General features: G+C 40.0%; 1 protein-coding gene across 5 annotated transcripts in view; it reads right to left on the bottom strand.

Annotated features, from left to right (window-relative positions):
- SON (SON DNA and RNA binding protein) overlaps positions 1-17,346 on the bottom strand; it is a 32,354-nt gene that overhangs the window by 11,495 nt on the left and 3,513 nt on the right. For 3 of the 5 annotated variants that reach the window (XR_004298461.1, XM_032396964.1, XM_032396965.1), the window contains exons 3-6: positions 9,588-15,500; positions 7,806-7,966; positions 5,732-5,878; positions 5,369-5,557 (exon numbers count right to left, since the gene is read on the bottom strand). Coding sequence is in view for 4 of the 5 variants with exons in the window: in XM_032396964.1 (XP_032252855.1) it covers positions 5,369-5,557; positions 5,732-5,878; positions 7,806-7,966; positions 9,588-15,500 (6,410 nt within the window). In the remaining variant the exon portion in view is untranslated. Of the gene's footprint in view, positions 1-4,493; positions 5,264-5,368; positions 5,558-5,731; positions 5,879-5,959; positions 7,577-7,805; positions 7,967-9,587; positions 15,501-17,346 lie in introns of those variants that run through there. The other 2 variants (XM_032396966.1, XM_032396967.1) reach the window with 2 other exon arrangements.

Genomic DNA, 17,346 nt, shown 5'->3' with positions numbered 1-17,346 from the left:
TTCCTTTGGCCTTAGATGTTTCCTAAAACTGTTAGGTGGGATTATCTATGTAATCTGAAGGTCCACCAAAAACATCTCAAATACTGTTCATTAACCTTGCCCAAACTACTTTGGGTAGCAGTCTATACGTCTTTGAGGATGTTTAGGTATAAATGGGTTTTTATTCCAGAAAGTCTACGCTTATAGGAGATAATGAGGAAAATCTATCCACCCACCACCCCAGGCCCTAATTCCCAATTTCCCAACTATGAATTTAGCCATGAAAATGTAGTTAAGATGGCTCTGAAAGCTCCCAACTTTTCCAGAATAAAATTCTTCCCAACTGGAAAGCAAATCAATACACCTATCTTTGAATCCCTCCTTCTGAAAACATTTCTTCATACTTTTTTAAGTCTTTACTGACTAAGCAGATAACCTAAAGCTCTCGTCATTTATCCCCAGGATGGAACTTCATTCCAATCTCAGTAATACTTTGTTAAATTCACATCTCACGCTGAAAGAAATTTTAATATAGCAACCTTGATGTTTAATATAAATTTACTTTAGATAAAATTACAACTATTTTTTTCCTGAAGTAACACAATTTCATTTTTTCAACAGGCTTACCAAGTGAGCTGCAAGTTCATGTCAAAACCTTATTACCAGAGAGTAATTAATTTTATATTCGTATTTTTAAATGTGAAGAAATATACTCAAAATAAAATGAACCAGGATTATCTTAACCTCTTAAGGATCCTCAAGAGTTTGAATCAAAAAGCATGTTTCCAGGTTTTCAAGGTAATTCAAGATATGCAATAATGCACAAAAAGCCAAATATAATCCCCAAAGCATTAATACTCAAGGACTAGACCAAATGTTACATATCATTATTAAAATTCTTATAAAATATCAGAACTATTCTTTAGAACACTGGCCAGTATTATTCTCTACGATGACAGCTAAAGGGCACTTGAAATGTGGCTAGGGCAATTAAGGAACTGATTTTTCAGTGGCCAGTGACTACGACATTGGACTATATGGTGTGCGTGTTATGTGTATATGTATACAGTGGATTATACTACACAGTGAACTTTAGAGCCTTAACCATCTTTTAACGTTCCTCAGAAATAGGAATATGTGAAAGGTACCAAAGTCATGCTTTTTAGAAAGCCCTTCTAAAAACGAGGGGGGGGAAATCTTAAATCTCATAGAATACTACTGTCAAGTTGTCATCAACAAGCCTTTTTTGTTTCCCGATAGACTACAGATAGTTTCTAAGTCTAATTATGATACTATAGTAATATTTTAAGTATTATAATGGGGGGAAATGTTTAATTCCTTTAGGCCAGGACTTATTCTAAGAAGTAAAATCTACATAAAAGAGTATTCTGAATTATAATTCCAGTTCTCATACTAATAAAAACCTATCCAAGTTATTTCATCTCTCTACTACAGTAACACAGCAGATCACTTCTTCCATAATCTGAAAGTGTCAGGAATAATGAAATCCATAGTGTAACATGCATTTCATAACCCAAGTTATAACTGTGTACCTTCTGTATCTTCCTCATTTAAAAAACCTAAGTCAAAAAAAAAAAATTCTATGTCATTTACTTCCCCCTTTTGTCAACCCAACTATTTACATAAATATAACAATTACCTTAGGTATTTCTTAGAAAGTCAATGAAAGGATAGAAAAAGGCTAAAAAGAATTATTAGGAAGGGGTCAGTCAGATAAGGAAAATAAGCCCTGTAATATGAAAATTATTTTCTACAAAGATAATTGCAGGTATCTTAAAAGACAGTATAAAAGGAAACTTTTAATTGTAAGAACATGGAACTAAGAAAATGCATCTGACCTGTATGTAAAATAGGATTTTAAAATACTTAGCAAAAATTAACAAGTTACAAAGAGGTTCATATAGAAAAGAAGAGCACAACTACAAAAACAAAAACCACAAATACAGAATATCTCAGTTGTCATGTGTTGGTTTTTAAACCATGTATTATGAATCTTTTTATTACATTATATAGACTTCTCTAGTATAACTCTTATACATTTAATCTAAATAAACTACAATAACAAAACAAATAGATAACCTACTAAATGGTTCAAAGAAATTCAGTGTTAATCACCGAGGAAAATCTAAGGGAAGAATGAATAACAAGGCTGTATTTAACCATTCTACACTGCCAGGACCCGTGTGATTAATTTTCAATTAAAATTTACATCTTACCCCAAGCACTGAGCTTTCCTAAACTATAAATTTAAAACTTCTACACTTAAGAGAACTGTAGCTCCACTGGAATGTGGAAATATTTTTCAATAAAACAAACCAGGCACACTGCCTACCTCTGGACCTCTAAACATTTATGATTAATAGTAAACCCAAGGAAATTTTATGTCAAAGATTACATTTAAATCTTCTACCCAATAAGCCTCTAACTTGATTACCAAGAATGAGTGCCCCCAAGGACAATTTTTTAAATATTAGTTTTCCAACATTTTTGATTTCACTGTTTATGAATCAAATTCACACAAATATGGTCAAAGTTCTGTAGTCACTCCTTACTGAGGATGCTGCTGGCTGGCTTCTGGGTAGGAAGACGATGCTATGGCAGTAAGGCACAGTCTGATGAGCTGATATTCCATAAGATACGGATTTATGTTGATCCATCCACATCTATCCACTCATGCTTATGTCAAAGAGCACTCATGTGCAAGACAATTAGTGGGGTTAAGGATTACAGCAAAGCTGAGATCAAATCTGTGATCTTTGCTTAAATGTTTTATGCTTAAAACTAAAAAACCACAAACTCCATTTATATTTATTAAAATGAAGATTGATAAATTAAAAAAAAAAATACTTAACAGTGACCATTTGAAAGAACTTTCCTTTTACTCTATAAAAGCCTTTATTTCAACTCCTCACAGGGAATCAAAAGGGTCAATGCTCCCATAAAATGTCACCAATAGTATTCCACAAACATTGGTATACAGAACATAATCTTACAAATGTATTTGCAAGATACAGCTAAATAACTAGAACTAAACATTTTATACTGTGACCATTTCCTCGAGGTGTTTACTACTATTGTTGGGTAAAAGTACAGAGACCTAAAAAGCAAAACAAAACCCTACCCTTTTTCCTCTTCTAAAATTTTGGGATTTGTTTCTGCTTAAAGTTAACCTACATATTTTTTCAGTCTGATCTTATACGAAACTAGCTCAAAGCGTTCTGGTATCAAATACTTGTATATACCCTCCCATAGGAGAAATCCGCTTTTCTTTAGCCCTCTGAACTTTTTTTCCTGCTTTCATGAAAGACTGCTTAATATAAAATTCGAATACCCAACTTTTCCCCCTGGGATTTCTTTGGAATAATTCCCCCCAACTTTTAAAATCTGACAACCGCTTTTGATGACAGACAAGGCTAAGGCACCACACTGTCAGTGTTAAGACTGAAAATGGCAGAGTACTAAACTTCAAATATATAAATAAATATATATACATAAAGTCTCAATCAAAAAGAAACATTCATCAGGATTCACTAAGCACTTTCCCCATGTTCAACTAAGGTTAAAATAGTTATGATCACTTATTTTCTCAGGATAGTCCCTTGGAATTTTTCAATATTCTCGGCTGGAAATGTTTTCTCACATAAATAATCTCCGTATGTCTTTCCCAACTCTGTTAAATGCTTAATCTGCAAATTACTAAAAGCGTATGTATCAGAATTTCTAAGTAAGTCTGTTTGGCCCTCTTATCATCATCTATATTCAGCTATTACAAGATTTAAGTCAATTGCAAATGTCAGTTAACCCTTCCCTCTTGAGATGTGCAGGTAGCCTGATTTGGGGATTAGCAACTGAGCTCCTCAACTGGTTTTATTAAAATAATGTCCAAACCAACTATCCCTTCCTCACCGGTGATAGTATAACTTGCTTCAATTGCTGAATCCCATGTAAATATAAATCATCACTGGGGACTGTAAGTTGCACTAGCTAATTATCATGTCCGGCTTCATCATACAGAACTTGCTCTCTCTTAAAACGCCACAGGTCAAAAAAAACTGTGAAAATGTCACCTGTGAATAGCTCAGGGGAAAAAATATACTATCAAAAGATTTCTGATTTGGGTTCTGTTCACTTTCTGATTTTATAAACAACAGGATTTGTTTACTTGTAATAATGGAGGTGTTTAGTTTAAGATGATATGGCCAATGAAGGGAATCTGAGTTGGAGAGAACAGGTCTCTCTGACCCATGTATCCCAGAACTGAAGAAAAGAAGTGGGGAAGAAGTCCCACATTGTAAGGGCCTCATATTATCTAGTTCAGTCCTTGGACAAATGTCTGAGCTTTGGAACCAAGGGCAAGAGGTGATAACTAGTCTATAGTATCATTCAAAACTCCCACCCCCGCCCCTAATAATTCTCCACCCTCCCAGATCCCCCAAGCGTGATTTTGCACAACAAGTTAAATAAAAGTAAACTGTTTATTAAAAGATACAGCAAAGGTACAGATACAGAGATACATACAAAGATACAGATATATATATATATATATTTACATATATATACAGTCTTGCTGTTTTCATGTGCACTATACTTAGCAGCACATTATTTAATCAGGCAGCATTTTAATGGGGTTGTTTTGACACTTGGCATTATTACTGCGTCATTTTGACAAGATACAACTATAGCCTCATGGAAATTTCAAGGTGTGAATTCCACTTCTCCAACTTTTAATAGTAGCAAAGAGGGGAAGGAGAAGGGAAATGGGAGTACCAAGGCTGAGCATTAGGTTAAACACAAGAATTCCAAAGGGCCAAGGTAGCACAGGGAACGGAAAATGATTAAAATTAAAGGCTATCTGACAAACCACCCAGAGAAACCATTATTTAAGGGCAATGGGCTATGTATCCAAGATGCTCACACATTAGCCTACAATGACCTTTTCCAATCCAGTTCTTGTGTTGAACCTGAGGATCTGCCTCTCTCTGCTCAATCCCTCCACCCAGTAAATTTGCTACCACCAAAATCTAGAGCTATAGAGCCTTGAAGCAAAACGGGAAGCTAAATAGTTGTACCTTGGGCTACCTTCCCATAAGTGCAAGGAGGGCCCAATGTTGGGTAGGGATGTGATAACACTGTTCTCTGCAATTCGATGCTTTTCACTTTGTGGCTTGGTTCCACAAAGTGAATTGCATCGAGTTACTGTCAAATGAGAAGCTGCGGGTTGTTTCATCTGTCGTCTAACCCGGCCCTGCCGTTTAACCCGGCCCTAAGAAGAGTGAAACAGAATCCAAATCAGATATAAAGTAACAATAAAATGGGAGATTCAGGTATTAAAAAACAAAAAACAAAACACAATATTCCTCTTACTTACCTCAGAGGGCAAATTGCTGCTGAAAACATTATCATCATCTTTGTTTTCTTCACCATTTTTCTCTACAGGAACCCATTCTCCATAAACACTATCTGCTTCTTTTTTTCGATGTTGAGATCCAGATGACACAGGAAACTCTTTTGTTAACGTTACCTGGCTTTTTGGTGGAGTTGGCTTTGCTGCAGCAATCTAAAAAATAATGTATTTCCTTAATTAAAACTCCAAAGACTTTCAACATAATCTGAAAATAGTTTTGTTCATTATTTCTCATGGTAATCCAAAAATTAAAACGTTAAATTCCATTTGAGTTTTATTTAAATAGTCCCTATGCTGTTTCATCAAACCATAAACACTAATACTCACATTCAGATTGAAAAAAATGGGTTTGGGTTCACTGAGTTTAAAGGGATGATGATAAAAAGGAGGTTCTTCTTCCTCTTCGTCCGAAACATGAGGCTTATTCACTATTACATCATCATCTTCTTTACTTTGTGCGATCTGTTTGCATTTCTTAAAAAATAAAAACAAAAAATAAATCTTACACTTTATATGGAATAACATGCAATTTTTTTAAAAAAATCGAAACCACATAAAATCAATTTTCAGAAATAAAACAAGATTAACAATAGGTTGTAGGTAAGTAACTTAGCGTACTAGCTATTATTTAAACACACTCTAGCTGGTCAGTCAGTCAACAACATTTATTGAGCACCTACTATGTGCAGAGCACTGTACTGGGCACTGTCCAGGGAATACAAAAAAAAAAAAAGAAAGAAAAGTAGAAGACGTGGTCCCTGCTCCCAAAGAGCTTACAATCTAGGTCAAGAAACAGAATTACATACACATGAAATAACTGAGGAACGCTTTTACAGAGCAACACAATTAACAAGTGCAAACTGATATAATACAAACTGAGTACATAAGTGCTGAAAGAACAAAAGCTTAAGAGAAAACAGAATCAGGCAGAATTTGATAATCAAGGGCTATTCCTTGAGTTCTAAGCCAGATTTTCATAGTTAAGAACAAGGATTGGCAGAAAAGAAAAATAGAGTCATCCTAGTTAGATGGTGGTAAAAAGGTGAGAAACTTATTGGAAGAACAAGAGGGCTGAAAATGAGGCTTAAAAACATATAGGGAAACACTAAGTGTTCACGAGGCTTTAGATAAGGAGCTTAGATTTGATAAGCAAGTAATAGAAGCCTTCACTAAGTCCTTAAATTAAAAAAGTTATAATTCATATTGCAATAAATCTAAGTGAGAAAACAGATTAAGAAACTATATGAACCCCCAAATGCATGGCAAAATAAAAAATTTTAAACTTCTGCAACTGGGTTAGATGGTAATTGTCTCTCCATAAATGTTTTGTAGGTTTGAGTCTCTAAAGGAACAAAACTCAAGAATGAAAAATAAGGCATGATGGAGAGAGTGTTAACTGATGAGGTCTGACACATAAAGCAAAGTCCATTCCTTCCTAAGAAGCTAAGGAATAGACTCCATTACCTGGCTTTATAAAAAGGTCAGAATAAATTTGGGTGGACTTGTCTATACAAGCAATAGAATTTGTCACATCCATCATCAATTGAAAATGTTACAATAGGATAAAAAGCTCAATTGGCCAAAAAAACACAGAGTATATACCAAGCTTGTAACCAAGGGGAACAGAATATATTGACAGTGGCAGGCTGGCATAAGGCTAGCCAATAACAAGTTTCAATATATGAAACAGTGTGATATTTCTGGATCCTAGCAGCAATATTTCAGCATCCTCCCAAAAAAAATAATAATAAAAATAATATTAACAAAACAAAGCCAAAAAAGCCTCAATTGAAAAGATCAAATTCTTAAAAACAAAAATAAGTGTGTTTAAAATATATGTTACTGCCAAAACCCGAACCGCAGGAAGAACTGATAATGGCCGGCCATTATCACCAATGGCTGGTACCAAACAGCCAAAACCCGAAATGTTGATGCGTAAGAAGTTCCTTTCAGGCAATGGCCAGCTATTCTCATTAATTTCCAAGCTCCGGTGGCAAAAGATCATTTCTGAAGATTGTCTGTGTCTTTACGTATATGCAGTACACTCGTGGCGATCAGTGAACACGTCGTGAATGGAAACGAAACTGTAGGCGAGCTTCTGCGTGTTGCTCACTCAACACCTCCTCCATTCAAACGAACCGTCCCACTCCTCAGTCAGTTTGGCTTCTAAAACTGGAAAGCAAAAGTAATGGGAAGTAACTTTTAGCTAGCGGAGCTTAGCCATCCCGGATAATGGCCTGCTAAACAGAGCTTCTGCCGCTGCCACATCTGTATTTCGGGTTTTGGCCACTCGGTGCCAGCCATTATCAGTTCAGCCCACAATTCGGGTTTTGGCACGCTCCAGAGTCAACATCACTGAAATAATCCATTTAAGAATGTAAACAAATTCTGTCTAGCTTACCTCAGTTAGTTCTTCTATAGTAGCTCCTCCTGACTTTTTAGCAACTTTCTCTTCTATTGTAGGTGGAGGTGCAGGCTTTAGGTTTGGCGGTAAAGGAACACCAGCCTTAGCACACATGGCAGCTGCATTAGCTTTGGCTATTTCAAGTAATTGAGCCTTATCTGGAAGAAGAAAAATATAAGCAATTTTCCTATAGGCTTAACACTTTGTATTATCTAAAATCTTATATGGTAACAAAATTAAAGGCATCAGTTTTCTGCCCTAATGTATAACTGTGATCAAATCATTCCTTGGCTGAGTAAATGACCCGAGTAAGTTGACATTTAGCTTCCCATTCAAATACTATACAAAATAGCATACAACATTCTACCACACACTCTGACACACATACACGGCAGAGCCCTCTTTATTTTCCAAAATTATGATGCCCTTAAAATTACTTTCCTTTTAATGTCATTTTAAATCACTCTTTAAGCCCAAGTTCAAGTGCCAACTCTTCTAATAGGCCTTAAGTCAGAATTTAACACTTCTCCAATGTGCTCCCCAAAGTGCCTTACCTACACCAGTACTTACAGTAATCATCACATTCTACTTTTTTTGGCAGGTTACTATTAATAAGAGAGACATATATGCATTTTATCCATGTCTCTTCTACCAACTTGTAATCACTTCAAAGATGTAATTCTATGAATAAAAACAGAACTCAACTTTTGTTGAACTGAATGCATTTTCCCTTATTGTTCTATTAAGGGCCTACTTTAGACAACCCTGACCTAGAAATGTCCAATCTACTAAGATAATGATAAATCATCCAGCAGGTAGTCATGCACTATCCATCAAGTTTTAATCATCCCCGCACAGTTCTTAAATCAAGAGGAACTAGAGCATTTTACTTTTAAAGGCAGATTATTAAAATACTAAAATCACTTTAATGAATTTAACTTGTTTTGCTAGTATCAGCCACCCAGCTAAAAAATAACTCCCCACATGCAAAATTCCCTACTCACTTCCATTCTTTATCCATTATACCAATCAGAATTACCTTCACACAGATTTAACAGCCCTGTGTTGCCATTTTCAAATATGTAACTTATTTTAAAAAAAGACTAATTTTAGGCTTATATGCAAGATTCTGTATTGGAATACATACAACAAAACAATCAAGCATATACCAGCCTTGTCGTTAACTAGACTTGTACTTTCCATGTTTAGTTATGGAAGATAGTTGAAGCAAACTAAAACTTTCAAGTATGATAACATCTTGGTTCTAATACACTCCAAAACAGGTCTTTTTAACTCTAATTATAAATGTACTTATCACTACACAATTTTCAAACACAAGCAAATCTAATTACCGCTGACCCTTGAACAACAAGGGTTAAAGGCGCTGGCTGACCCCTATGTAACTTGAAAACTGCATATAACTTTTGATTACCCAAAAACTTAACTACTGATAGTCTACTGATAACTACTGATAACATAAACAGCGGATTAACACCTATTTTGTATATGTATTTACATGCTTTGTGCTAAAGAAAAAATTTTAAACCATAAAGAAAATACATTTATACTACTACTATGTTATTTATCAAAAAAATCCACACATAAGTAGACCCATCCAGTTCAAACCCATGTTGCCCAGGAGTCAACTACAGAAACTTAAAAGACAGAAATACTTATCCTAAACCAATAACCCAAAGGATTCCACTTGACTTAAAGATCAGAAAAAAATTACTTAAGTCATTCTCTATTACAATGCCATTAAATTTTAAAAAGACTTACTTAAATCTGTCAGACGTTTAGGTGATCTGCCTCTTTCAGAAGACCTGGATCGTTTACGACGGATGGGAGATCTGCTAAACCTTCTTCTCAAGGGTGTTCGTGATCTCCTTAATCTTACTGGTGAGATACTAAAGCTTCGTCTCCTTACCACAGACCTTGATCTTCTCCGGCGGCTAGGGGTGCGGCTCCGGCGGCTAGGGGTGCGGCTGCGGCGGCTTGGGGTGCGGCTGCGGCGGCTTGGGGTACGGCTGCGACGGCTTGGGGTGCGGCTGCGGCGGCTTGGGGTGCGGCTGCGGCGGCTTGGGGAAATACTAAAGCTCCTCCTCCCCACAGATCTAGATCTTCTTCGACGACTTGGAGTGTGACTCCGACTCCGACGACTTGGGGTGCGACTGCGAGCTCTAACTGTTTTCCGGTTATCCCTGGAACTTGATCTTTTTCTTTTTCTTTCCCTGGACTTCGACCTGTGCTTTGGAGATCTTTTACGCTTCTCTTTTGATACAGATCGCCTTCCTCTGGACTTTGACCTTGACCTGCTGCTCCTCCTCCTGCGCCTCGAACGGGACCTTGAACGTGTTTGAGAGCGATGAGACTTGGACTTAGATGATCTCTTCCTTGCCCTAGAACGAGATTCACTGGTACGCTTGCGTGATTTGTGTTCAGAAGACTTGGAACGCTTACTTCGAGATCTTAACGAAGAGTCTCTTTTCTTCTCTTTCTCACCTTTGTCTCGGTTTTTGTTTTTCTTGCTTTTCTCATGTGTATCCTTAACTTTTACAAAAATTTCATAATCATCTTTTTCCTCTGAAGACGACTCTGAAGCTCTTTCTGGTATACTGATTACAACTGGACTGGCAGCAGATTTGTCACGTTCAACCTCACTTGCAAGTAAAGGTCCTTCAATACCAGCTCTAAGGCTTGTAAGGCGTTCCATGTCCTTAGGAAGTAACGGTCTCACTAAATCTGCTTCATTAATATCATCAATATTGGCAGAAAATCCCGAATCAGATAGTATCTCTTTAGTAGGGAGAGGTATTTCTTTATCTTCTCCACTACTTTCTTTAGGACTGAGAGCAACTGCTAATGTCTGGTCACAGTCTTTTATAGATAATGGTCCTTCTGCATCCTTACTAATAAAGTTATTAGATGGTAAATCAAGATGAATGTCTTTAGCAGGCAAAGGTCCCTCTATGTCAGCTTCACTACCACCACTAGGGCTAGTGGAAATTATCATGTCATGTTCAGTATCTTGAGTAGTTAATGATACTTCAACGTCATAATTACTAACTGAACCAAGAGCAGATACTGTGGCAAATTCAATACCCTTACTAGTTCCCATTGCATCAGGTTCAAGAGCAGGGGGACCAGCAGAAGACAGAGTTCCTCCATCAGCTTCACTAACACTAGAACAGGTATCCAATACTGGGCATTGTTTAGTCTCACTGATGGACAAAATATTCCCTTCACCAATTTCACCAACAGCACCAGTGCTGGCAGCAGACACTAATGTATTATGCTCCACCTCTTTAGCAACTAAATGATTATTTATATTAAGGTCTATATTTGTACCATGTTCACTTTCGTAAGGGTCGTTCTTCAGGTGTCCTTCAGCATGTGGCTCTTCATCTGAATTCATGGGAATCTCCTGTATGCCAAACTCTGGAGCAAGATTTTGATCACCAGAGAGTAAATTCACTCCTTTTATAACACTAGACTCCAGTATCATTGGTGTAGACTCTAAAACCATCTTAGTTGGTATTACTTGGGTCTGCTCTGAGACAGTAACAGCAGGCTCTGAAATTATCACAGTGGATTCTTGGACAGAAACAGATGGTTCTGAAACAACTGCATTAGGCTGAGGGACCGACACTGCTGGTTCCAGGCCAGGCACAGCGGGCTCCAGGGTAGAAACAACTGGCACAGGAGTGGTAACATGCTCTGACTCGGCCAAGGCCAGGGTCTCAGGGACAGCCTCAGCAGGTGGGTCTGGAACAGCCACAGCTGTTGGGTCTGCGATAGCCACGGCTGGGGTCTCCAGGACTGCCACAGCTGGGGGCTCTGGAACAGTCCCAGTTGGTGGCTCTGGGACAGCCACAGCTGGAAGCTCTGAAACAGCCATGGCTGGCAGCTCTAGAGTGCTCTGTGATGGCTCTGGATTAGTTGCAGCTGGCTCTAAGAGAGACAGAGACACCTCTGGGGCAACATGTCCTGAAGCTTTCATGGAATCAAAGGTCTCTGCCGTCTCAGGCGTAACTGAAGACTCTGATGTTAATACAGTTGGTTCAGCTGACATTATGGGAGTTTCAGATACCATGTAAGTCACTGCTCTCTCTGGAACAACTTGATGTTCTTCTGCTACTACAGCAGACTCTACAGGTGTTGTTGTAACTGAAGACTCTGGCTCTAATGGTGGTTCTGGAACAGTCACAGCAGCCTCTGATGCTAACACCGAAGGATCTGATGCTGACACCGAATAATTAGCAGGCAATGCCGAAGGCTCTGAAATCTCATTTTGACTCACAGAAGGTTCAGAGAGCGACACAGACTCTTCAGGAGGTAATGCTGGCACCTCAGTAGGCCAAGTGTTTTCAGCTGTTAATGCTGACTGCTCAGTAGGTAATGCCGGACCCTCTGGTGGTTCCTCAGGAGGCAATGGTGGTGTCATTGGCGGCTCCTCAGGTGGCAATGGTGGCATTGTTGGAGGCTCTTCAGGAGGCAAAGGTGGCACCATATATGCCTCCGTATATGTATCAGTATAAGAATCGGTGTAAGAATCAGCTGCCATAGACATCATTGAACGATCAGCAGTGTAAGATGACATCATAGATCGGTCAGCTGCAGAGTACGATGACATCATAGACCGGTCAGCAGCAGAGTAGGACGACATCATAGACCGGTCGGCACCCATGGACATCATAGATCGGTCAGCCATTGGGGACATCATGGAGCGCTCGTAAGCTGACATCATAGAGCGTTCATAAGCTGACATCATAGAGCGCTCAGCCATAGGGGACATCATAGAGCGCTCATAGGCTGACATCATAGAGCGCTCATAGGCTGACATCATAGAGCGCTCAGCCATAGGGGACATCATAGACCGCTCATAGGACATCATAGAGCGTTCGTAAGATGACATCATGGAACGTTCTGCAGCATAGGACATCATCATAGAACGTCTAGATGCTAACATCAGGGGTCTTGGTGCTAACCTATATGGCCTGGGGGCTATTCTGTAAGACCTGGGTGCTATCCTATAGGGTCTAGGTGACATCCTATAGGGATCAGGAGTTAGTCTGTAGGGATCATGGCCTAATCTATAGGGGTCTTGCCCTAACCTGTAGGCATCATGACCTAACCTATAAGGGTCATGACCTAACCTATAGGGATCCTGAGCTAACCTGTAAGGATCCTGAGCTAACCTGTAGGGATCAGGAGATTTTGAACCCAACATAGCAGAATCTTGGGTACTAGATGCTAACATCTGGGCATCCATGGTACCAGATGCCAACATCTGAGCATCCATGGTGCCGGAGGCTAACATCTGAGAGTCCATAGTGCCTGATGCTAACATCTGAGAATCCATAGAGCTAGTAGCTAACATCTGGGAATCCATGGTGCTGGTTGCTAACATCTGGGAATCCATGGTGCTGGTTGCTAACATCTGGGAGTCCATGGAGCTGGTTGCTAACATCTGGGAGTCCATGGAACTGGTTGCTAACATCTGAGAGTCCATGGAACTGGTTGCTAACATCTGGGAGTCCATGGAGCTGGTTGCTAACATCTGAGAGTCCATGGAGCTGGTTGCTAACATCTGGGAGTCCATGGAGCTGGTTGCTAACATCTGGGAGTCCATGGAGCTGGTTGCTAACATCTGGGAGTCCATGGTGCTAGAGGCTAACATCTGGGAATCCATGGTGTTGGACGCTAGCATCTGGGAATCCATGGTGTTGGACGCTAGCATTTGGGAGTCCATGGTGTTGGATGCTAACATATGGGTCTCCATGGTGTTAGAAGCTAACATATGGGATTCCTGGGCCATCAAGGGATCCACTCCTACTGTTACAGAAGTCTCCCCCACTAATGTAGTAGGCAGCTCCTGTGCTACCGTATTATAGGATTCCAGCGCTGTCGTCGAGGGCACCTCCAGGGACTGCGACACGGTCATCGTTGACAGCTCCGTTGTCACCACAGACTGAACAGAGATCTCCAGCGCCACAGTTGCCACAGGCTGCCCAGGCAACTCTGGTGCCCCAGGCTGCCCTGGCAACTCCAGCACCCCTGTTGCCAGAGGCTGCCCCAAAAGCTCCAGTGCTCCAGCTGCCCCAGACTGCCCCGAGAACTCCAGTGCCCCAGTTGCCATGAGCTGCCCAGGCAACTCCAGTGCCCCAGTTGCCACAGGCTGCCCTGACAACTCCAGTGCCCTAGTTGCCGAAGGCAGCCCTGGCAACTCTGGCACCCCAGTCACCGAAGGCTGCCCCGGCAACTCCAGCGCTGTCGTTGCCACTGGCTGTCCTGGCAACTCCAGCACCATCGCTGCCTCAGGCTGCCCCAGCAACCCGGTTGCCGTTGTCACCTCAGGCTGCCCAGGATGTTCCACCGTTGTCATCCCCATAGGCTGCTCCAACTCTGACGTCGTCACAGGTTGTTCGGTCAACTCCATTGCTACTGTTACCGCAGGCTGCCCTGGCAACTCTACCGCTGCTGTCACCGCAGGCAGCCCTGGCAACTCCTGTGCCATCACAGGTGGCTCTGGTACCTCCTGTGGTGGCTCCAACCCCACGGATGGTGCTGGAAGCCCTGGCAATTCCTGCGACAACTGTGGCACTGATGTCGCAGAGGGCCCCGGCAACTCAGGCACTGCCGTTGCAGGGGGCCCTAGCAACTCAGGCACTGGGGTAGAAAGGGGGCCTGGCAACTCTGGCAATGGGGTAGCAGAGGGCCCAGGTAACTCCAGCACTGGAGTCACAGGGGGCCCCTGCAACTCCGGCTTGGAGGTCGCAGGTGGCCCCGGCAACTCCATCACTGAGGCCACCGACGACTCCGGCAGCTCCAACGCTGTGGTCTTGGGCAGCTCCAGCAACTCCTGTGGTCTTGTCATGGATGAATCTGCAATCTCCGATGGTACTTCTACAGGCTGCTCTGGCAATCTGAGCCCTTCAGTTGCAGATGACTCTGGAAAATCCATTGTTGTTGATGTGCTTGGCTCAGGGTGTACCTCAGTAGGTATCTCGGATGATACCACAAGGGTTTCTGATGGCTCTAGCCCTTTTGCTACTGGAGGTTCTAACATGATCTTTGATTGCTCTGGAGGTGTGGTCTCCAAAGATTTCAGCACAGGCTTCATCTGATACTCTGTTGACATTGTTACAACTGGCTCAGGTGACTTTAGCACTACTGATGTAGTAGGCACTGGTGCCGTTGTAAAGGAATCCAGAATCTTTGTCATGGATGGTTCCAGCATGACTGCCACAGACTGCTCTGACTGCACTGAAATTACTGATGTTGATGCAACGGACAGTTCTGCAGTTTTTGTAGCTGGCTTCAGAGTTTCTAAAGTGTGTGGCTCTGATATCTCCATTGATACCACAGGAGGTTCTAACATAACCTCAGGAGATTCACTGGTCTCAGAAAGGCCAAACGCTCTTACAGGATGCTCCAGTGCCATCGTTGAAGGTTCAGAATCAAACTTCAAAAAGGAATCCGATTCTAAATCTATGTTCCCATCATGATGTGATTTCGCCTTTGATTCAGATTCTTCTGGCTGTCTTTTATACTTTTTTTCCTTTTCTTTCTTCTTTTTCTTCTTTTTATTTTTGTGCTTTTTATGCTTCTTTGACTTTTTGGTGGGAATTTCATCAGTAGGATCTGTTTGTACAGACACACATCTACTTTTTCTGGAGGCCTCCTTCAGGTCTGAAATTAAAGAAAACTAATTTTGTCAAGCATTCCCCAAAGTAAACTTAGATAATAAATCACATAAAATTTACATTTCATGTTAAGACACCATAGTGTAATGCTTCTTGTTAAGTTAAATAAAGTTACCAAATAAACTATGTTCTCTACAAACCAATTATCTAAAGATTGAAACTTTTCCAATATTTCTTTCTACAACTAAAGTCTGGGTTAAAAACAAATTCTCAGTTTATCACGGAAACTTGAAAGTCACATTAAAACGTATTTAGTTTACTAAACTTATTTACAACTATTTTCTCCAGCTCTCAAATTACAGCAAACTACTTTCAAACTACACTTACAGAGGAAAATTTCCCATTACCAATTGTTAAAATTCCTATAAAAATATACACATTAAATCACTTTATGACTATTTAATAAACCCTATTTATACAGGAAACAACACTGGCTCTGGAACAGACGGGTCTGCTTCTGGATCCTGAATCAATTACCACTCACTAGGTGAATGGACTTGGCGAAATTACTGACACTGTGTCTCCTAGAGTTAGAGGACAAAGTGAGTTAAAAACACACAAAGTACACTGAACAATGCCTGGCACATAGTAAGCCCTCAGCAAACGCTAGTGATTGCTTTTATATAGTACACAAAGGGCCGAACAACTAACGTAAAGCAGCAACACGAAACTTGAATTTTATCTCATCACACCCATGTCACATTCTAATAAAAAAACCTTTTCCTTCAACACTCTTCTAAAATTACTAAAATAATCTTAATGTTTCCACTTAAAAAACACGTCACTTCAGGAAAAAAATTCTTATACCCCTTTACATTTAACTTAAGAACACTGCATATCTGAAAGAAAAAATAGCTTTCGACTTTATAACTAGGCTAATTTACTGTAATGCCATTATCAAAATAGATAAATTTTAGTGATCCCAGAAAAGCTGATCAGATATCCAGGCCACTAAGATCATGGGAAAAATGAATTAATACATGACAAGATCCACTCCAAAGCAAAACTATTTTCTACCTCTTATTTATTATGCACCTAATGCTAGTTAGCTAAGTTATAATTCAAGAAAAAGCTGCTACAGCCATGCATCCAAATATAGCTGAAATCTATGTTTTTTTTTTTTACCATATCCTAGATTAAAAATAATACAAATAAAAAATAAAAAACCATACCACCCCATTTCCAAAACTGAAGATAGTTATTTTTGTGGTTGATCATAAATCTTTCATTTCTAAGCTTCAATTATTTAATTAATTCCCCAAACACTAAATATCAAAGCAATGATTTCTCTCCATTCACTGCACTTTTAAGAGGAATAGATGCAAAAACAAGGCAATCTCTGAGCTTGGGCTTTAAAATAAAATCTCCCAGGGTTTTAAAATCATTACAAATTTGGTGGGGCGCCTGGGTGGCTCAGTTGGTTAAGCGACTGCCTTCGGCTTAGGTCATGGTCCCGGAGTCCTGGGACCGAGTCCCACATCGGGCTCCCGGCTCAGCGGGGAGCCTGCTTCTCTCTCTGACCTTCTCCCCTCTCATGCTGTTTCTCTCTCTCTCTCTCAAATAAATAAAATCTTAAAAAAAAAAATCATTACAAATTTGGTCCAGGCTCCTGTATCTTCCAAAACAGACATTTACACAATTGTTCCATGAAAACCCACATTCAAAATCCTGGTAGAGAGTCACTACAAAACTGAATAAAATAAAGTTATAATCCACCAACAAAGCAATCAAGTATCAATGCTCATGTTTCACGTACAACGGTATTTTCAGAGAAGACTTTAAACAAAGTCTTCAATAAATAAACTCAAACTTACTGAGTTTTAGAACTAACA

This window comes from Phoca vitulina, unplaced genomic scaffold (genome assembly GCF_004348235.1).
Source record: "Phoca vitulina isolate PV1807 unplaced genomic scaffold, GSC_HSeal_1.0 scaffold95, whole genome shotgun sequence".
Classification (NCBI taxonomy): Eukaryota; Metazoa; Chordata; class Mammalia; order Carnivora; family Phocidae; genus Phoca; species Phoca vitulina.
Note: the sequence above shows the minus strand (reverse complement) of the source record. Positions and strands in the feature narration are given on the sequence as shown.